Below are 18,598 nucleotides of genomic sequence, written 5' to 3'. Positions count from 1 at the left end.
TGTTAATTCTTGAATACATTTCTTATGACATTTTGCAAGCTGTCTAGAAACATTTTTTTTTTTTTTTGTTCAAACTCCACAAGGCGTTCGTGGATACTTTTATTTTCCTTTGCCTTAATTTTAATAAATGTAATCTACTGGAGTCATGCAATTTGTGTGTGTGATTATTTGCAAGTACAATTGTGGGGGCTGAAGAAATGGTGGTTAACAGAACTGCTCTTGCAGAAGATGGGGCAGTTACCTGCACCCACATGTGGCAGAGTTAACCACCCGTTAATTCCAGCTAAAGAGCCTCCAACGCCTTCTGGACTGCGAGGGCACCTGTACTCACACGTGCACACACACCCCACACAACAATTAAAATAAAATTTTATCTGTGCAACTACCACGGACTCAACCACTACCAAGAATCCATTTGTGAAAATCCTTTTTCTGTTTATTGAAAAAGGGTTTCACTGTTGTAACTTTGATTGGTCTGGAAGAACGGAGGCCAGGCAGGCCTCAAAATCATACCATAGCAATTTCTCTACTTAAGAGCCCACACACCACCACACCTGGCAGAAAAACACCTGTTAACTAGGGTTTTGGCCAGGTGCAGCTCTGGCAGAATGGTTGGCTGGCATACATGAGACTTTCACAGCCCTGCAAAGCCCCCAAATAAAGAATGCACACAAGCACAGAAGATGGCACCTTCAAATGCTCTGGACACACGGTGTGGTGGACTGAAAATGGGACCTGATTTGCAACTATTGCTGTCAGGGGGAACTTATCTGCTCATCCCTTCCATCTAGGCTAGCCAAGCGACTGGCATTGACAGTAAGCATGTGGTGTAAGTGACACTCCATGACTTCCTGAGTCCAGACTTTGAAGGTCCCCTTGCCCCCTTGGTACACTAGGGCCACAAGATTAACGACATGGAGAAACCCAGCCATCCCACCGAGAACCCAACAAACCTCCCAACCAAAGGCAGAAAGCTTATATGATACTTGCAAAGACTAATTTAACCAACCTCAAAACTGTGGAAAGCAAAATTGTTTCTTTAAGCCCTTAAGCCTGGGCAGCAGCAGGTCATTGACAACAAATTACCTAATCCCCACAGCACAGCCTTATGTGGGAAATATGGTGACGGGAACAGGCCCAGGTGTCAGCCAGTTACAACACTTGTAAGTGTCCCAAGACCTAGATAGTCGGCAGGCCATCTCTGGTCTCCTTCACTGCCACCCTGAATTGGTCAGCTCTCTCTGTTAAAGACAAAGGCATCATGCAAAACTCTAACATAAAGTCATTCGGTCTTCTTATAACCTGAATGAGCTGCGTGTCCTGATCTGACACGTCTACCAGGCCTGACCCAGTGCTGCAGCAAACACCTCCAATTCTAAGGCTCAAAGAACATTAACTCACCTCAATACTAAACAGCGCAACTGCAGTTATAGAATTCACCCATCAACATTTTAACCAGCCACAAGGGCCGTAATATTGATTTAGCAAATCAGTTACTGATATAATTTTGTTTTCCTACACCTTAAAACACAAACATAAAAATAAAAACTAGAAAATAGTTCATCTCAAATTGTAAAAATTGTAAGGCTGATTATAAAATAGACATTTTAAGAAAATACACAAGAATGTGTTCTGACTCGGAAAAATACCTCATCTGAAATTTAAACAAAATTCACATTTTATTTAGATTGAAATAAACTATACAAAATTGATTTTATTCACCAAAAATAACAGCAATTTTTCTGTATTATTTTTTAGATAAACCACAAAACATTTATTTTTGTAGGTTTTGCTTATGAATCAAGACGAGGCAGTAGACATAATCGTGTAAAAAGACAGAAGAAAACAGACAAGTCCACTGCCTGTACGGATAGCCTCTGGGTCTGTCTTCACCATGAAACAGAAGTGAATTTACCTGCGAAAAAGCCTGTGAAAATGTGGGCTCAACAAAGGAGTGTAAACAGCAACAACCAAATGTGGAGAACAGTGCCATAACTTGTTCCTTTGAGGTTCTTCCATCCTGACAGAATCTACATGAAAGCTGCTTGCTGAGCTCACAAACTTTTCTCCTAATTCCTGTGACTGTCCATTACATAGCTGGATTTTACTGTCTTTTGCTTTGCTGTACTGAGGCATGAGCCTAGGGCTTGCACGTGCTAGGCAAGAGTTCCACCACAGTCCTCATTCTTTTTTTTTTTTTTTGAAACAGGGTCTCACTATGTGGCCCAGACTGGCCTAAAACTTGTGATTCTCATGCCCCTGCCTTCCAAGTGCTGCTACCACAGATTTTACACCTATAACTCGTACAAGTCAAAGGTCAATGGTGTACTTCATCGTAACACATTATAAAATATATTTCTCTCACAAAATTCATTTTCCAAAGGCCTGATAACTCAGTAACTGACAACTAGATCCACAGTGATAATGTTAAATCTAAAACGACTTTTAACTGAAAACATCTGCAGAGTGCCACTAGCACAGAAGCACTTTGGTACTCCCAATGCCAACTTCGGAAGAACAGACAGGTACTGAAAGCATGAGAGTTCAAACAGGGGCTACTTAAATATGTGGATTACCAATAGCTAATGAAGTGTTCAACTGGAGGTCTATCGGCAAGGTGCGCAGTGATTAACTGGCCTACTATACCTTACGCTTTTCTTCCAAACAGCAAATATAAGACAACAGCCATTTTTAAAATCTTTTAAGTATTTTCAATGGTTTCTGAATTACTTGTAGGAAGCTCTGATTTATTTGTATACAGTTTGATGTATGTGTCCACCATTAAATCCAGATCATGTTTTATATCAAGGTTTATGTTAAGCAAAGCCAGATTACTTGACCTCTGGTCTGTCAACGTGTTCCGCAAGTATGCTTTGAGACGCTTTCGTCCATTTTCATAGCGCTCATTTTCAACTTTCATCACAGGGAGAATACACAGGACCTTCAGCAAGGCATACACATTAGGAAAAAACTTGATGTCAGGAAGATGGAGGGCTTCATAAATGGTGGACGGGAGCTCGATATCTTTCCCTCTGTGTTTCCACTTGATCCTCCAGCAGTGAAGCTCGGCAGAGAGCGTGTCGGGATTGGGTAGGTCACTTCTGTACATGTCAGCATGGTGCTCTTCTGAGGTGTTGAATTTGAGCTGCCCCATCACTGAGGGTACCAGAGATAGGCATTTCAGAGCCTTGAGGTGCTGTTCAGAAAATATATCTTTAAGCTCCTGAATAATGTGCTCCACTGTTGGAACACTGAGAGTGTCTTTATAGTAACTCTCAGAGGTTAGCTGAGGTTCCAGGTTACCTTGCTGGGCCCTCCGGAACTTCCCTGGGAGTTTCATCTGAATGTCAAGTTTGGTTGCTAAATTTGTGGCTTCCTCAAACCAAAACTCATGATAAACTTCAATATTTTCCATCACCTCGTTAAGTGAATGCAGTACTGCAGTCAAGCTGCTGGCTGCAAAGAAGACATCAGAGGTTTGTCCCTGGAGATTCTTCCCAAAGGCCCTTGTAAAAGATAGCACATTTTTAAGAACAACAATGGTAACAATAAAATCAAAATCTGTCACTGCACTACAGAGTAGAAATGCTCGTCCAGCTATACAGTTATTCCACCTAATATTTGTGTCGCTATTTATACCATCTAAACATAAAACAAGTGCTTGTAGGAGATCCACTAAGATCTCAAAGGCATCATGCCTGCCTGTCCAATGGGAATGGCAAATTTCCTTCAGCTCTTTACCCCGTTCTTCACTGTTCTGAAAAAGAACAGAAATTACATTGTCGAGTTCTAAAAGCAGCTGTGGTGACCGATGGAAAAAAGAACAGACTTCCTCAATCGTTCCTAGAGCCACGGACACACCCATCACCGGGACAGACTTTGCCAACCATGAATTTAAGGCACAGGAGGAGCAGAGTGTGTAGACAGCTTGGGGATATTTTTCTAAAAGTCTTGAAGCAACAACTTTCATTTTGGAAGAGAATCCACTGGATACAATGTAAGCTTGACCGCGACAATACTCCATATTCAATCCCCATTTCTCAGTTATTGTAGTGTGAAATTTCACAGCCAAAATCTCTGCATCAGCTTCATACGGCAGGAAACCCATAAACTCTTCTCTCAGGTTATGAGCTTCATCGACAAACCTCACCAGCACGGGCAGGTGCTCTTCTCCCGCTATGTCTACCACATCATCTGTGATAATGGAAAAGAAGTGCGAGTCTCTCACTTCCCTGAGCGTCTCCTCCCGAATGCAGCTTTCGCAGATCTCCAGCATCTGTCTCTGCTGAGTTTTAGAGCAGAATAATGTGTTGACCGCCGTGGTCTCAAAGCGCTTCCTCAGAACCTCTTCCCCAGAATTGATGCGGCACTCCAGGAGCGCCTGGAAGTTATCTGGAGCAAAGAGGCCTTCTGGGATCTCGTCGGCCTCATGCCCATCCAAGGGTATGTTCTGCTTTCCCATGAGAATCAGAATCTCAAATAATGATTTGAGGTACTCTTTGTTCTCCTTTTCTTCAAGGGTTAAAGGCAACACATTTCCATCCTGCTGATTTCCCCCTTCTGCATTGGGGTTCTGAGCATTGCTGTTAGTTTCTTGCTCTTGTTCAGAAGTTTCCTCAACTGGAAAACAAAGAGTTTTACAAACAGATTCATGAGGAACCATAAAAGACAAGACAGATTACACTTTTGATTGGCTAAATATTTAAAATCTACAAACTCATTCATTCACCATTAATAGAACATCAACAGAGTAGAAGACAAATTAAAAGGAAAGAAAATACTACAGATTTTAATAAACGTAAATGTTGTCATAAAATATGAACCATTTTTAATACACTTACAAGGCATTTCACAAACTATTAACATGAGTGACAAACGGTCCATGCCAAGGTGAAGAGAGCAAGTATTTCCACAGGCACACTGTGTCCAGCATTTTACAGGTATCACATTCTTTCTTCAGGCAGATGGAATCAACCCCACTTGACAAATAATGACAGTAAATAACAAAGCCACAGATACATTTACAAGGATAAAAACAAAATGAAATCTGCAACCCACACAGATGCTAATTCTACCTAACTGCTAAGCCACACTTCTATATGACAGTTCTACAAAACCAGAATAATACAGTCAAAGAACAGGACATGGCTAATGTTAGAATACCAGAAAGCTCAGCCTAGTCTCTTCATATCTGGATGGGGAACCTGCCCTGTTTATAGTCATGCAGGCCAATAACGGCTTCAGGAAAAGAATTAAGAGCTGAGGAATCATTTAAATTGCAGCTCTTTAAGTCTATGAGATGGCCACCAAAAAAACTGCACAGCATCCCCGAGGGACAGAAAACAGATGAACAGAAAGCTGCATTTGGCAATGACATGAGTGTGTAGGACACAGACAGGGAAGGCACATTAGGTGGCTGGTGTGCGCACTCCAGTCAAAGCACCAAGATGCCAGAGACAAGCAGGCTGCCGGGTAAGAGTAGAGTCTAGCATGACTGGGACTGTGCAAGCTGTACTTCTAGGCATCCCAGGCTCTCAGAGCTCACCAGGGCCCAGTTGAGTCCATGGCTCCTTCTCTATTATATATACCACCCAGAAAAAGGTTAACTTGGATGGCTGCCATGTTTGCCTTCTTTGCTGTCCCTTCTCCCTTCTGTCCTCCTTTATCCCTTCACTTCCAATCAACAAGTATTTATCCTACTATATTATTTCAAAAATTTGCTCAATAAAGCACAAAGCATATAGTGTTTCCAGTCTCTCTTCTTTGGACACCTTTCCGTACGTGAGTCACCCACATACAAGTTCCTCTAGTTCTGGCCCTTCTGTCCACATAGTTGCCTTTCCTAGAGTCTGTAGTGCCTCATGAAGCCTGGCCATGTTGTCACTAATGCCCTCGGTACTTCAATGGCAGCTACAACTCTGCAAGTTCTGAACTTTGTGCTCTCTCCACTAGGCTCACTGGCCGCGCACCACTGGCTATCAGAAACCCTAACAACACTAAGAGTGTGGTTACTGCAGCAGCCTGTCTTATACTACTCTGTTTGTATTGAATATTTTCCTGTCTTTCTTTGCTGAGTCTGTTTCCTCATCTATAAAGGAAAACAATATTACTAATGATGGAACTACTGTGAGAAATTTAAAAAGCACCAGAACGACAGAATGATATCAATCAAAGCTTATGTGTATAGTAACACGACAGGATAGAGGAGGAGAAATGGGGGCAACTGTTAAGAAAAGAAACAGCTTCTAGCCTCGCCCTCTGATAGCACAGCATACATATCAGTACCTACAAAGACTCTGTAAACACGACAGCCCATGTACCAATTGTTTCTACAGCAATTAATCCTCAGGCCAAGAAATAGTCATGTATACAGGGTACATGGGGCGAATTGGAGTGGGCTCCCCTGTGGTCTGCCACTACTACCACGCTGAGAGCACCTCAAGGTGAGAAAGACTCCCTCTGCACTCTGTAATGGCAATGCATACAGCACAGCAATCCTTTGCAAAGACAGAATGAACTAAGACTTTAGTCTGTAACGATTCCAGGCCGCAGGACAGAGTCAACCACACTTTGACATTCACTCTCAAGGGAGGTTTTGAAAATAAAACATATTTATTTGTTCTTACCAGGTCAAGGCCTTTTAAAAAGGCATTCAGGGCTGAGTCATTAACACTATCACTTACTTTTTTTCTGTTTCAGTGTCCTGATTTCATCTTCACTCTAAAAAAGAAAAAAAAAAAATTAAGAAAAATCACCTCTAGTAAATCATCTTAAACTTACAAAAAGGCTGTATTGAACAAAAATGTTCTCATTTAAGAGTTTAAGGGTCCTGTTACTGTTGTTGTTTAAAGAAAAGTGTCTCATGTATTCCAGGCTACTCTTGAACTCACTAAGTAGCTGGGGATGACCCTGAACTTCTGATCACCTTGCCTTCACCTTGCTGGTTTATGTGGTGTTAGTAATCAAACGTAGGACTTCATGCTTGTTATGTAAGCACTGTAATCAACTGAACTATATCCTTAGCTTCAAAGAGCATCAATTCTTCATGTAGAATGCATCCTTCAAAAAATGATAGGAAACAAAACTATGTAATGTGCTCATGATTCCAAGTTTAAAATAGAGTACTAAAAGAAAAAGCAGATGCTATTTAACCGCTTTCTCCCTGACGTATCCTAACCGGATAAATGTGTGTTGAGTAATAAATGGGATGAAGGTACACTACAATACTTAGGATCAAATTCAAGAGGACGCAACAGATTCCTCTTATAAATCTAACCCTAAAGATGTCACTAAACAAGGAGGCTGCTGAATCACAGAACCTACAAAAGGTAATGAGACGTGGTTAGGAAGCAGAAAGCGACAGCATTAGCTCAGAAGAGAAATAAGCATAGGGTATACTCCATGCCCCAAACCAACACTCATAGGTAGACTAAGAAAGAACTCTCCAGATTTATCTTTAATTCTCCCCTCAATGCTCTCTAATGTCTACATCATAATCTCTTATACTATCTGTGGCAGGAAAACAACAGTGCCAACAGAAGCCAGAGACAGCAGTACTTGATGGCAGCTCCGGACACCACTACTAACAAGAAACATTAGCAGGCTGGTCAGTTGGACTGGTCCCTCCTAACCCAGAGGGCAACAGCTAACGGACGCCAAGCGTGGAAGTGCACCTGCCATGAAAAATGGTACAGGGATGCAACAGCCACAGAACAGGCAGAGGCTAAGCTCTTTACCGTCGGACAGACTACTCAGAAGAAAGCGAATGCAAAGAACTGCCACATAAGCGTCAGCATTCATCTACAAGAAACACCAGAGAAAAACGAGGAAGCAAAATTAAGTGTGAAACACTAAGATGTAAAATGGTCAAAAGACTAGATAATAAAGGGAATGAAAACATACTATGGTACCTGTTTTTTTAAAAAATAAAAAGGTTTTGGTGGTACTTGGGATTAAAGCCAATGCCCTGCAAATGCCAGAAAAGCACCATTGTTACCAGACTAAATCATCAACCCTGTCCAATAAAATATAAATGTCCACAATAAAAAGCTTCAAAAACTTTCAGGAAGGAAAAGTGGATTCCTTGAAGAGAGGTGAGAATTACGATGCCAGACTTCAAGGACAATAGAGGTGCACAAACAAGATCTGTGGACTATATAGGTATCCTCTATGCATCACTTAACACTTGAAAAAAACATCAAGGTTTTACAAACAAGAACAATAACTGTAGTTAAAGAATTAGGAGAAGGCCAGGTGTGGTGGCACAGGCCTGTAATCCCAGCACACTAAGAGACTGAAGCAGTCTGATCTTTGTGAGTTTGAGACCTGCCTGGTCTACAAAGAGAGTCTAGGACAACCAAGCCTATGAGCCTAAGCTAAAGTGGGAAAGCGTCACACCTCTAAGCTGGAATAAACACACATGAGCCAAAACATCCAGGAAGCTTAAAACAAAACAGAAAGATACTCCCCCAATCAAGAGGACATTAGTAAGATAATTCACACATAGAGTGATTGCTGATTAACTATCAATTCCAAAACACTACTGAAATAGTTTCAGAAGCAGAGAAAGCAAAACATTAAAAAAATTCTAGATGAAGATCACAAACTTTTGAAAACACAAACCACAAGAAGAGAGAAAACCAAGAAACCGGGCAGGCAAAGAAAACCTTACACCTATTCCAAGCAATGAGGACTTCACTGAGTCCCACCTAACTTTTAGGAGCAGTATCTACAATATGCAAACTTTCATTGAAACAAAACAAAAACCCAAACCTCTGAAGAGCTAACAACAGGATCTTGTTTTCAAAACCAGGTAAGGGGAGCTAAGCAGGAAGCTGGCTTAGCAGGTAATGGCTTGTGCCTCACAAGCCCGTCCTAGGGCTCCAAAGGTAGGAGTGATCAATTCCTAAAGTTTGCCCTTGAGTTTGCATATGCATGCCATGACATGTGTATTTAATTAATGTAGAAATAATTACAAAAATGGACCCTAACTGAACAAAAAGGGCCTTGATAGTGGTAATTTGTCAGTAATCGTGTTCACCTAAGGTTAACAAAAGATAGGCTGGTTTCAGCTATCAGATCTGAAAGGTAGCAAAGGACGAAAAAAGCACATATAAATAAAGAATACGACGTACAAAGCTTCTTTTTTTTTATACGACATACAAAGCTTTTTTTTTTTTTTTAAGGTTTACATAAAGTCTGTTTAATACAAAGCTCCTTAAACTTTTTCTAGAACCTGTCAACAAAAATAGTGAAATCCTTCTCTCTAAAACAATTCAGATCTCAAGTTCCAATACTTTCTTTTTCTTTATTCTTTTGTGCTGAATCCTGGAAACATACCAGTTTCATTTTCCTTGCTTCAGTCCCAGGAAAGCAATGAGCTAGTGGCCTGTAATCAACAGCACACTTTGCTCCAACTAAACAGCACCAACTGGCTATATTTGGAAAGCTTTTCCAATTTAACTAGTACTAAGACAGACTGTCTTAATAAGCATTGCATTCATTTCCTAGCATACTACGTGTGAGACACAGAACTTGGATAAATTGTTAACAAATGCTTCCATACTTGTTTAACAGGATTATGGAGAGATGGGAAAGCTGAAGAGCCACACATACCAATTCTTTTATTCGTTTTCTGTGTCTGCTATGCGGATTGTTCAAGTGACTGGTAAGATCAAATATTGTTGGTATTGCATTATCTCGAAGAACTGTCCGATAAGGACTCTGAAAAAAAAAAAGTACCAATTCAGAGATGGTCCTTCAAAAAAAGGTAAATAAAATTCTACATTAATGACTTCTCCAGCACTTCTTTACCTATCTCTAAAGTACAGACTTGCAAACTCCAATGCCTTCTGGAGAGCTTACCTTTTCTGTCCTTCCATGAGCTACCAAATCTATAGGAATCACGTTTCCCAATGATCTACACCCTTTCATGGTCAATCACAACATTGACCTTACCTGAGGTTCATACCACTGCTGTTGTTAGTACCAGGAAATATAAAGACACAGTAACATTAACTTAACTAACAACTCATTAAGAAGCCCTAGTAAAACTAATTCCCTTTTTAGACCCCACTTTCTTTTTCTAAATAGGAGTCAGGTGTGAGTAGATCATATTCCAAAATGAAATTATTAACATACTAAGGATAACAAAATACACAACCACAGCTCTACCAACACTCAATTAGGTATTTCTAAACTTCCTTCTTGACCCAATGATCATATCACTGAAGAAGCACCTTCCTCTGCTCTGCTTTGTGCCTTGTCTGAAGCAGTGACAGTCTTCCATAGTAAGCCAAGAGGAAGCTGGGACAAGACATTAATTAAGGAGAGTAACTGATGAATAACTGTTATCCCACTAGCTAGCCCAAAGAGACAGTGGTTTTTATTTCTCCCTCCAGTTACAGCGAAAAACACAAATTACAGTTCATCTGAAAGAACTTTCTTGCCCAGCAGTGGTGGTGCATGCCACTCTGGAGACAGAGGCCGAGACAGGTGGATCACTGGGAGCTCTAGGCCAACCTGGTCTACAAAGAGAGTCCAGAACAGCCAAAGCTACAGAGAGAAACCTTGTTTTGAAAAGAGAGAAGGCAGGGGTGGGGTGGGGGACTTTCTTGGTTGGAAGTAATGATTATTTCAAAGCTGATTTCTAAAAAAAAAAAAAAAATGAGCTCTCTAAATTGCTTTACCTTGGTAACGAAGGTTGGAAAAATAGGACAGGAAAATATATCTAAGTGGAACAGATTCCTTGTCTTCCAACCAAAGAGAGAATGAAAATACTCTGAGAGAATTGCTACTTAGGATGAGTGTTTCCTAATTCAATCTCACACATCACAGAAAATAAAAGAAAGTCTTGATTTATTATTATTACTATATTTAATTTTTGGTATGTTGGGACATGGTTTCATTATATTGTTCAGGTGGGCCTCAACTCACAATTCCATCTACCTCTGCCTCCTGACTGCAGAAATTACAGTACATGTAGAGCCACCAGGCCAAGCTAAAATGTAATTATTTTTTTTTTTTTGTAATTTCTTAGTGATACTCAGCTTCTATGCTGGACTAAATACTCTCAGTCTACCAGAAAGTTTGGGTTGGGATTGGTTATGGACAAAGTCTCAAAATAAACAGTTCACATCAAATAGCTGGGTGACTGGGGGAGGAATAAGACATCCAAATAAATAAATAAATAAAATACACATTTCAGGAAGATTATCTCTAACTCATATGAACAATTTTAAACTTTATACCAAGATTTAATCTTTGCTAATATAAAGGAACTACACTGACCTTACTCAACATCAAAGATAATAAAAATTTTGGCTTTAGCAGAACTACTCATGTATGTTAACAAGATCTTAAATGCCAAACTAATGAAGACAAAGAGCTTACATATTTCAATACAATTATTGTATAGGCCAGCTTTCAACAGCTGCTTGTTTTACACAAACAGAAAAAACATTTCTCACATTTTCATTAATTTATTCAAGATGAAAGACTCTGGAAAATTAAAAAAGCAAAACTAGCTAATCTTTCTATTCTATATGCTGAATAAAGTCAGCTACAATAGGGAGCTATATTTTAAAATTTTCAAATTAATCTGGTTGAAATTATGCAATTAAAAGATTATATTTACTATACTAAAATAAAAATTAAAAAGGCCTGGTTCATGTATTTAATTTTTGATATTTTTACTTAATGTCAAGAACACAAAAGTAGTTTGCTTTTTAGGTATATGAAACCTTTTGGCTGATCAGTATTATGCTTGTAACAAGGCAAGGAAAAAAAAAAAGTCTCTGAAATATTTGTGATTAAATTGTTGAACCAGAATTGCTCCCTCCCAATGACTTCACAAGTATTTGCTTCAACCAATATTGAGGAATAAAATAACCCAATCATTCTTTAGTTTTCTGATGCTTCTGCAAAATGCATCTGAAAAAAATATTAAAAAATTGCTGCACAATTATATAGTGTACCTTCAAGTCAAGTTTATGTCTATACTAAACCTAATATAAAATGTTAATTATACCTAAGTAAGAACACTATGGATTTACAACACTCTTCCTTATTAGTTTTTATAGTGGTTCACACATGTCAATCAAATCTGCCTGGCTCTGCCTTTATGATTCACAGCAATAACACAGTCCTAAAACATTAGAAATTTTAAGTAACAATTCAGAAAAGGCCACCTGGTTTGATCTCTTTAGAAAGAGGGGCCCAGAAAGGAAAGGTCAGTGTGCGAGAACATTTGTCATGTTACCTGTGTTATATTGATTCTTGTTCTAGCTAGTCCTTATGAATTAAATACTAAAAACAAAGTGTCAGTTCTTAAGAGGACAGTAAATCGGGCTGGAGAGATGGCTCAGAGGTTAAGAACACTGGTTGTTCTTCCAAAGGTCCTGAGTTCAATTCCCAGCAACCACAAATGGTGGCTTACAACCATCTATAGTGAGATCTGGTGTCCTCTTGTGATGTGTATGGCAAAACACTGTGTAAAAAATAAATAAATCTTAAAAAAAAAAAAAAAGAGGACAGTAAATCATGAACATAAAGAATATCATTCCTAAATGAGACTGCTATTCACAAGAATGCTCTAGAGAGAGGTCGGGGCTAACTCAGTGGTAGAGTACTTGCTTAGCACACAGAAGGCTCCAGGTTCTAGCCCCAGAACCACATAAAAAAAAAAAATTCTAGAAAAATTGCTTGGTATAAGTATACACAGTAGTATACACTTACATTTTCTATACACATGTATAGAAACGTGTACACTGAATAGCTTTAAAGGTGTTACCTCTAGTGAAGGGGCTTCAAGAACAGGGTTTTTAAAAAAATCAAGTTTTTGAGAACAAGATACTACTAAACTCCAAATGCATTTTCAACTTAGATGATATAGGTAGACAGTCCAATAATAAATAAAAACGTACAATGCACACAAAATATAGCAACAGAGAAATAGAAGCCAAGCTGGCTATTACTTACAGTTTTACAGATCATAGAGGTTTCAAAGTGTTTGGCACATAGTCGATAATGCTTATTTAGTTGATCAGGTGTTTTATCTTCTAGGTCTGCTCTCCTACAATTCTCAACCCACTTCTGGCATCTATAAATAAAGCCAAAATAAAATTATGAAATATAAACTCAGAATTTAAATTTTAGCATTTGGGCTGTGTATAGCATTACATTCCTATAGTCTCAGCACTTGGGAGACTGAGGCAAAAGACTGAATTTGAGAGCAGCCTCAGCTCTCATACAAGTCTAAACATAATTAGAGCCAGGCATGGTGGAACACGCCTTTAGTCCCAGCACCTGGGAAGCAGAGGAAGACAGTTTCCAATGAGTTTCAAGCCAGGCAAGACCACATAGTGAGACCTCAAAAATCAAACAAAAAAATTAATTTTGCTGTAAGGCAAGTATGTATTATTAAGAATGGATCCCTGCTGTCCTTATCGAGAGCACAATCTGGAGACATCCTTTAGAATAAACCCTTCAGCTACAAAGTCAGGAAATAATTTGTTCAGGCAAGACATCTACGAACCAGTGAGAACTCCACCAGCAGCAGCAGTTACTCAAGCACAATGCCAACAGCCTAACACTTCCTTCACAATTTCACCCTAACATTTTCTTCACTAGTGAGATACCACCAGCACTACAGTTCTACAAACAACCACAGTACCTCGTATGAACATTAAGGACATATTCATTCGCTTCATAACAAACAAGATTTAGTTCACACAATAATATAGGTTTCAAATAAAAAAAGCAAACTCCAAGAATACAGAAAAAGCATCTGCACACTATTATACAAAAAGTATTGAAAATGCTAATAAAGTAAGTACCTGTATTTAGCGCTTAAGATTTCAGAAAAGCAAATAACAATGTTTACTAAACACTTATTGAGGGGTCCAAGTCTTTCCAAAGGTAAATATAGATCAAGAAATTAAGATGTTTATAATTAATAATTATAAACATTATAATTAATAATAATTCCCTAATGGTTACAACTGGATCTTTCCCTCATTACAAGTTACGAAAAACAAAAGTTATGCCATGGAAAAAGTGTCACAAGTTTGAAAGCAAATTCATGTCCTATTTATATATTATAATGTATTGTAACAAGAGTATATTATTATGTTACAAGTATAATATATGTTAACATACACATATATATTCTTTTATGTCTTTTACTTTATTTTTGTTTGTTTTTGAGACAGGGTCTCATTATGTATGCCTGGCTAGCCTGGAACCAGAGGTACAGACAAGGCTGGCCTTAAAGACATGCACCCCAGCCCCCCGCTCCTTTTAGGTCTTACTCTATGTTAACCCTGGCACTTATTGTACTCTTTAAGTAGATGAAGCTGCAGTGACTGATATGATTTGCACACCTAGACTAAAGCCATATGCCTAAATTGTGTGTCATTTCATTTAGCTAAAAAGTATTATGCCGGGGGCTGGAGAGACAGCTCAGAGGTTAAGAGCACTGGCTGTTTTTCCAGAGGTCCTGAGTTCAATTCCTGACAACCACATGGTGGCTCACAACCATCTATAATGAGATCTGGTGCCCTCTTCTAAAAAGCAGGCAGAACACAGTACACATAATAAATAAATAAATATGTTTAAAAAAAAAGTATTGTATCAATCAGTTACCATGCCTAAGGTATCCATATTTTAATATCTTACACAGTTGTAAATTATGATTATAAACATTCTGTTTCAAAATACAAATATTAGGCACAAAAATGCCTTACTATAAAATAGTATGCCAAATTCCTACAGTTACATTTTTAAATTATCAATTTCTGGAGATCCTCCACACAGGATACTGCTGTCCATACTACCTCTGGTTTAAAGTAAAATCAGTTCTTTGATACCAACAGCAACTCAAGAACTGAATAGATGTGGGCCAAAAAGGTCAAACTGACTAATCCTATGCATTTCCATATCAAACATCTAGGAATAAATATTGGGAACAAAAAGATGTATAAAGTCTCTCTTAAACACAGAGGCACACAAGTTCATGAAAAATTTAACTCTAAACAAATCATTCCCCCTAAATTGATTTTCTGATTCAATTCAATCCCCAAAACAAAACAAAAAAATCTTTCGAAAACAATAAAAAACCCAAAGTAGCATTAAACAGAAGTGAAGATAAATTTTTTTGTCTTAAAAAAAAAAAAACAGTACTGAGTAAGATATCAATAGGAAATAAATAAATCTTCACAACATAAACAAAAATATGTTCTGGGTGACTATAAATCTAAATATTAAAGATAAAACAAGCTAGGCATGGTGGTTCACTCAGGAGAGTAAAGCAGGAGGATTGTAGCTAGTTCAAGGCCTGCCTGAGTAACAGTGAATTCTAGGCTAGCCTGAAAGCCCATTTTTCCAATAAATAAATTAAGTACATTTTGAATAGACAAAGATCTCTTTTAAAAAGCCACAAACCACATATCCAAGGTTGGTTCAAAATATATAAACATATTTATAAATAGACTTAAAACAGAAATCTAGCCAGGCATGGTAGCACATGCCTTTAATCGCAGCAGAGTCAGAGGCAGTTTGATTTCTGAGGCCAGACTGGTCACAAAGCCAATCCAGGACAGCCAGGGATACACAGAGAAACCATGTCTTAACACAAACAAACAACCCAGAAATTTATGCCAAGGGTGGTGGTGCACACCTCTGGTCTCAGTACTCAGGAGACATAGCAGGCAGATCTCTGAGTTTGAGGCCAGTGTGGTCTACAAAGTAAGTTCCAAGGCCAGCTACAGCTACACAGAGAAACTCTGGTTCAAAAGAAAGAAAAGAAAAGAGAGAGAGAAAGGAAACAAACAACAACAACAAAAAAAAAAAAAAAAAAAAAAGAAAAAGAAAAGAGAAAAAGATCCCCCAGTCCATATGTGGTATAAAGATACCTATTTTTCCCCCAGTACAGGGGACAGAACCTAGAGCCTCATACATGCTAATCAAGCTCTAATCTAATTCCATCCTTTGGCTGAAGCCATCTCTCCAATGCTTACCAAGCCTGTCAGATGTCACATTACAAACCAAACCTTTAATACCCCCCGCCACACACACACAAACTGTTGTTTCCCAGTCTTTCTTATTTTGAAATCTCAGGAGTCTAGAGAGAAGACTAAGCGGGAGAATTACTTTGCAAGCATGGGAAGCCGAGTTCAGACTGCTGCACTCACAGAAAGAGCTGTGCAGGTGCTGTGGGGAGTGGAGACAGGAGGATTGCTGGGGTTTGCTGGCCACTAGCCTGGCTACAGGTTCAGAGACCCTGTCTCAAAGGAAGGAGAGGACAGACACCTTAAGTCCCCTCTGGCCTCTGCACATCCACACTCATACATGTGCCTCACTAAACTCACATCACACACAGAATCTCGGGAGGTACCCTTGACTGTTTTGTAACCCACACCCAAACTATTAGTGAATCCTGTTGGTTTCACTGTCAAACCGTACTAAGTGCATCAATTTACCTCTTCCTCCACTTCTACTGATCTGGATTATCGCAGGTCTTCCAATGGGTTCACCTTTGCTTCCCTACAGCTAAAAAGCAGCCAGTAATCCTGTTAAAAACTCCCTCAACTCTAAACTCTCCCACTTGACTGGGAATAAATACCAGAGTGTTTTCCACAGGCAACAATTTCCTAAACAATTTATGACTCCTTATACACCTCATCAGCAGGCCTTGACTTCACTCTTACTGTTTCCAGATGCTTTTCCAACATATCTCATGACTGTCCCCTCCCTTATTTCTTTTTTTGCTCAAATTCACTGTGGGGAGACTTTTGTTCCCTTTGTTCAAAATAGCAGTTTGTGCCTCCCTTGTTACAGGGCTTTTTCTTTCTTTTTTTTTTTTAAATGGATGAATTAAACAAGATCTCACACTATAGCCCTTGGTGGCCTGAGACTTAGTTTAACCCAGGTCAACTTCAAAACTCAATTTTCCTGCCTCCTCAGAGCTGGGATTATAGACCATGTCACCATGCTCAGTTCTCTGGTTACACTTTTTTTTTTTTTACCTTTGGTTTTTCAAGACAGGGTTTCTCTGTGTAGCTTTGGCTGGCCTCGAACTCAAGAGATCCACCTGCGTCAGCCTCCCAAGTAGCTGGGATTAAAGGCGTGTGCCACCTCCTAGCTATACTTCCTTTTAAAACTCTTACTTTATGTGCATGAGTGTCTTGCAGGTCGCGCGTGCCTGGTACCCACGAAGCCAGAAGAGGTTGTGGGATCCCCTGAACTGCGGTGACTGTGTTACGTCACCTGAGGCTGGTGCAGAACCCAGGTCTTCTGCAAGTGCAGCAAGGGCCCTTCGGCGCTGAGCTGTCTTTCCAGCTACTCCCTGGCGAAAATCCCTTCCACACTCTGCTGTATTTTTCTTCAGGATACTTTTCATTATTGGACGCACTATCATGAATATTTTACTAGCCAATTTCCCAAGGCTTGAATGTAACCTCCAAGAGCCGCGACTTTCACTGGTTCGGGTCATCCACCCTAGTGCTCAGGACAACTTCTACCAATTGTAGGCTTTCAATAAATATCTGCTCGACTAATAAATGCCATGCTGCATTCCAATGCCTGTTGACAGATTTGCTCCCTCCATGGACTACGCGCTTTCTGCGGACGTCACTGAATCCAGTCGGGTCTCCAGCACCTGACAGGAGTGCTTCAAACACGGTTAAGCACTGATTTTCAAATGAATGAACCAAGAGCCAGCCCTGTGTGTGAAACACCTGCAGCCAATCACACGGAGTCCCCATCACACTAAGTCTCTAAAAGTCCTACCCAGCGGGAGGGCGACCTCCCAAAGAGTTAAGTCTCAATACCTGTTCCCACGCCCTCACACGCACTCTCCGCGGGTCCCCACAACAACGGAGGGAGACAATGCGTAACGGTCTGCATTTGAACATCGTGATGACAAGTCCCTAAGGAGGCGGCAGTTGTGACCTGATTTAAGATCAAAGAAAGCGGCCCGACTCCCCACAGAAACGCTGTCCCAGAAGAGACGGGTGACGCGGAGGAAGGCAGGGCCCCCGCGACCACAGCCTGGAAGTCCTAACCCTTCTCTGACAGCTACGGAACCGAGCCGGGCGACCGTCGCGTCCCCGGGCGGCACCCTCCGGGCCGGGTGGCCGCGAGCGCACGTGCGCCGCGGTCCCCGCCGCTTCCGTGACCCGCTCACCTGGCCGGGTCCCGCGGGAACCTGAAGAAGGCCAGGTCGGACTGCGTGCTCTTCCGAGTGCAGTTGGGGGCCGCGCAGAAGTTCGGCATGGTCGCTCGGCCGCCGGCCGGTCCAGCCCTCCCCTCCCCGCCTCGTCAGGGCAGCTCGGCCGCCCCGCGGGGCCGGGGAGGGGAGCCGGGCCGGCCGGCCGGCTCCGCGAGGCCGCGCGCGGAGGAGGGGCCGGCGCGCGGAGCCGCGAGGGGCAGGAGGGGCGCGCGGGCCGAGGCTGGGCTGGGGCCGCGGCTCCACACTGCTGTGTGCGGCCGGGAGGATTTACCGCCGCCGCCGCCGCTGCTGCACCTCCAGCCCGCCCGGGACGCTGCCGCCTCCTTCCCACAATGCACCCCGGCGCTCGAGGGTGCCCTCTCTTCCCTC

General features: G+C 40.9%; 1 protein-coding gene across 1 annotated transcript; it reads right to left on the bottom strand.

Annotated features, from left to right (window-relative positions):
- Window positions 1–1,660: 1,660 nt before the first annotated feature.
- Window positions 1,661–18,506, bottom strand: Thap12 (THAP domain containing 12). Its single transcript, XM_021656561.2, has 5 exons — window positions 18,185–18,506; window positions 12,979–13,099; window positions 9,616–9,723; window positions 6,684–6,720; window positions 1,661–4,620 (listed from the first exon to the last, which is right to left on the bottom strand). The coding sequence occupies exons 1-5, from the start codon at window positions 18,271–18,273 to the stop codon at window positions 2,702–2,704; spliced, it is 2,274 nt and encodes a 757-aa protein (XP_021512236.1). The 5' UTR covers window positions 18,274–18,506; the 3' UTR covers window positions 1,661–2,701.
- Window positions 18,507–18,598: the final 92 nt, after the last annotated feature.

This window comes from Meriones unguiculatus, chromosome 14 (assembly GCF_030254825.1).
Source record: "Meriones unguiculatus strain TT.TT164.6M chromosome 14, Bangor_MerUng_6.1, whole genome shotgun sequence".
NCBI lineage: Eukaryota > Metazoa > Chordata > Mammalia > Rodentia > Muridae > Meriones > Meriones unguiculatus.
Note: the sequence above shows the minus strand (reverse complement) of the source record. Positions and strands in the feature narration are given on the sequence as shown.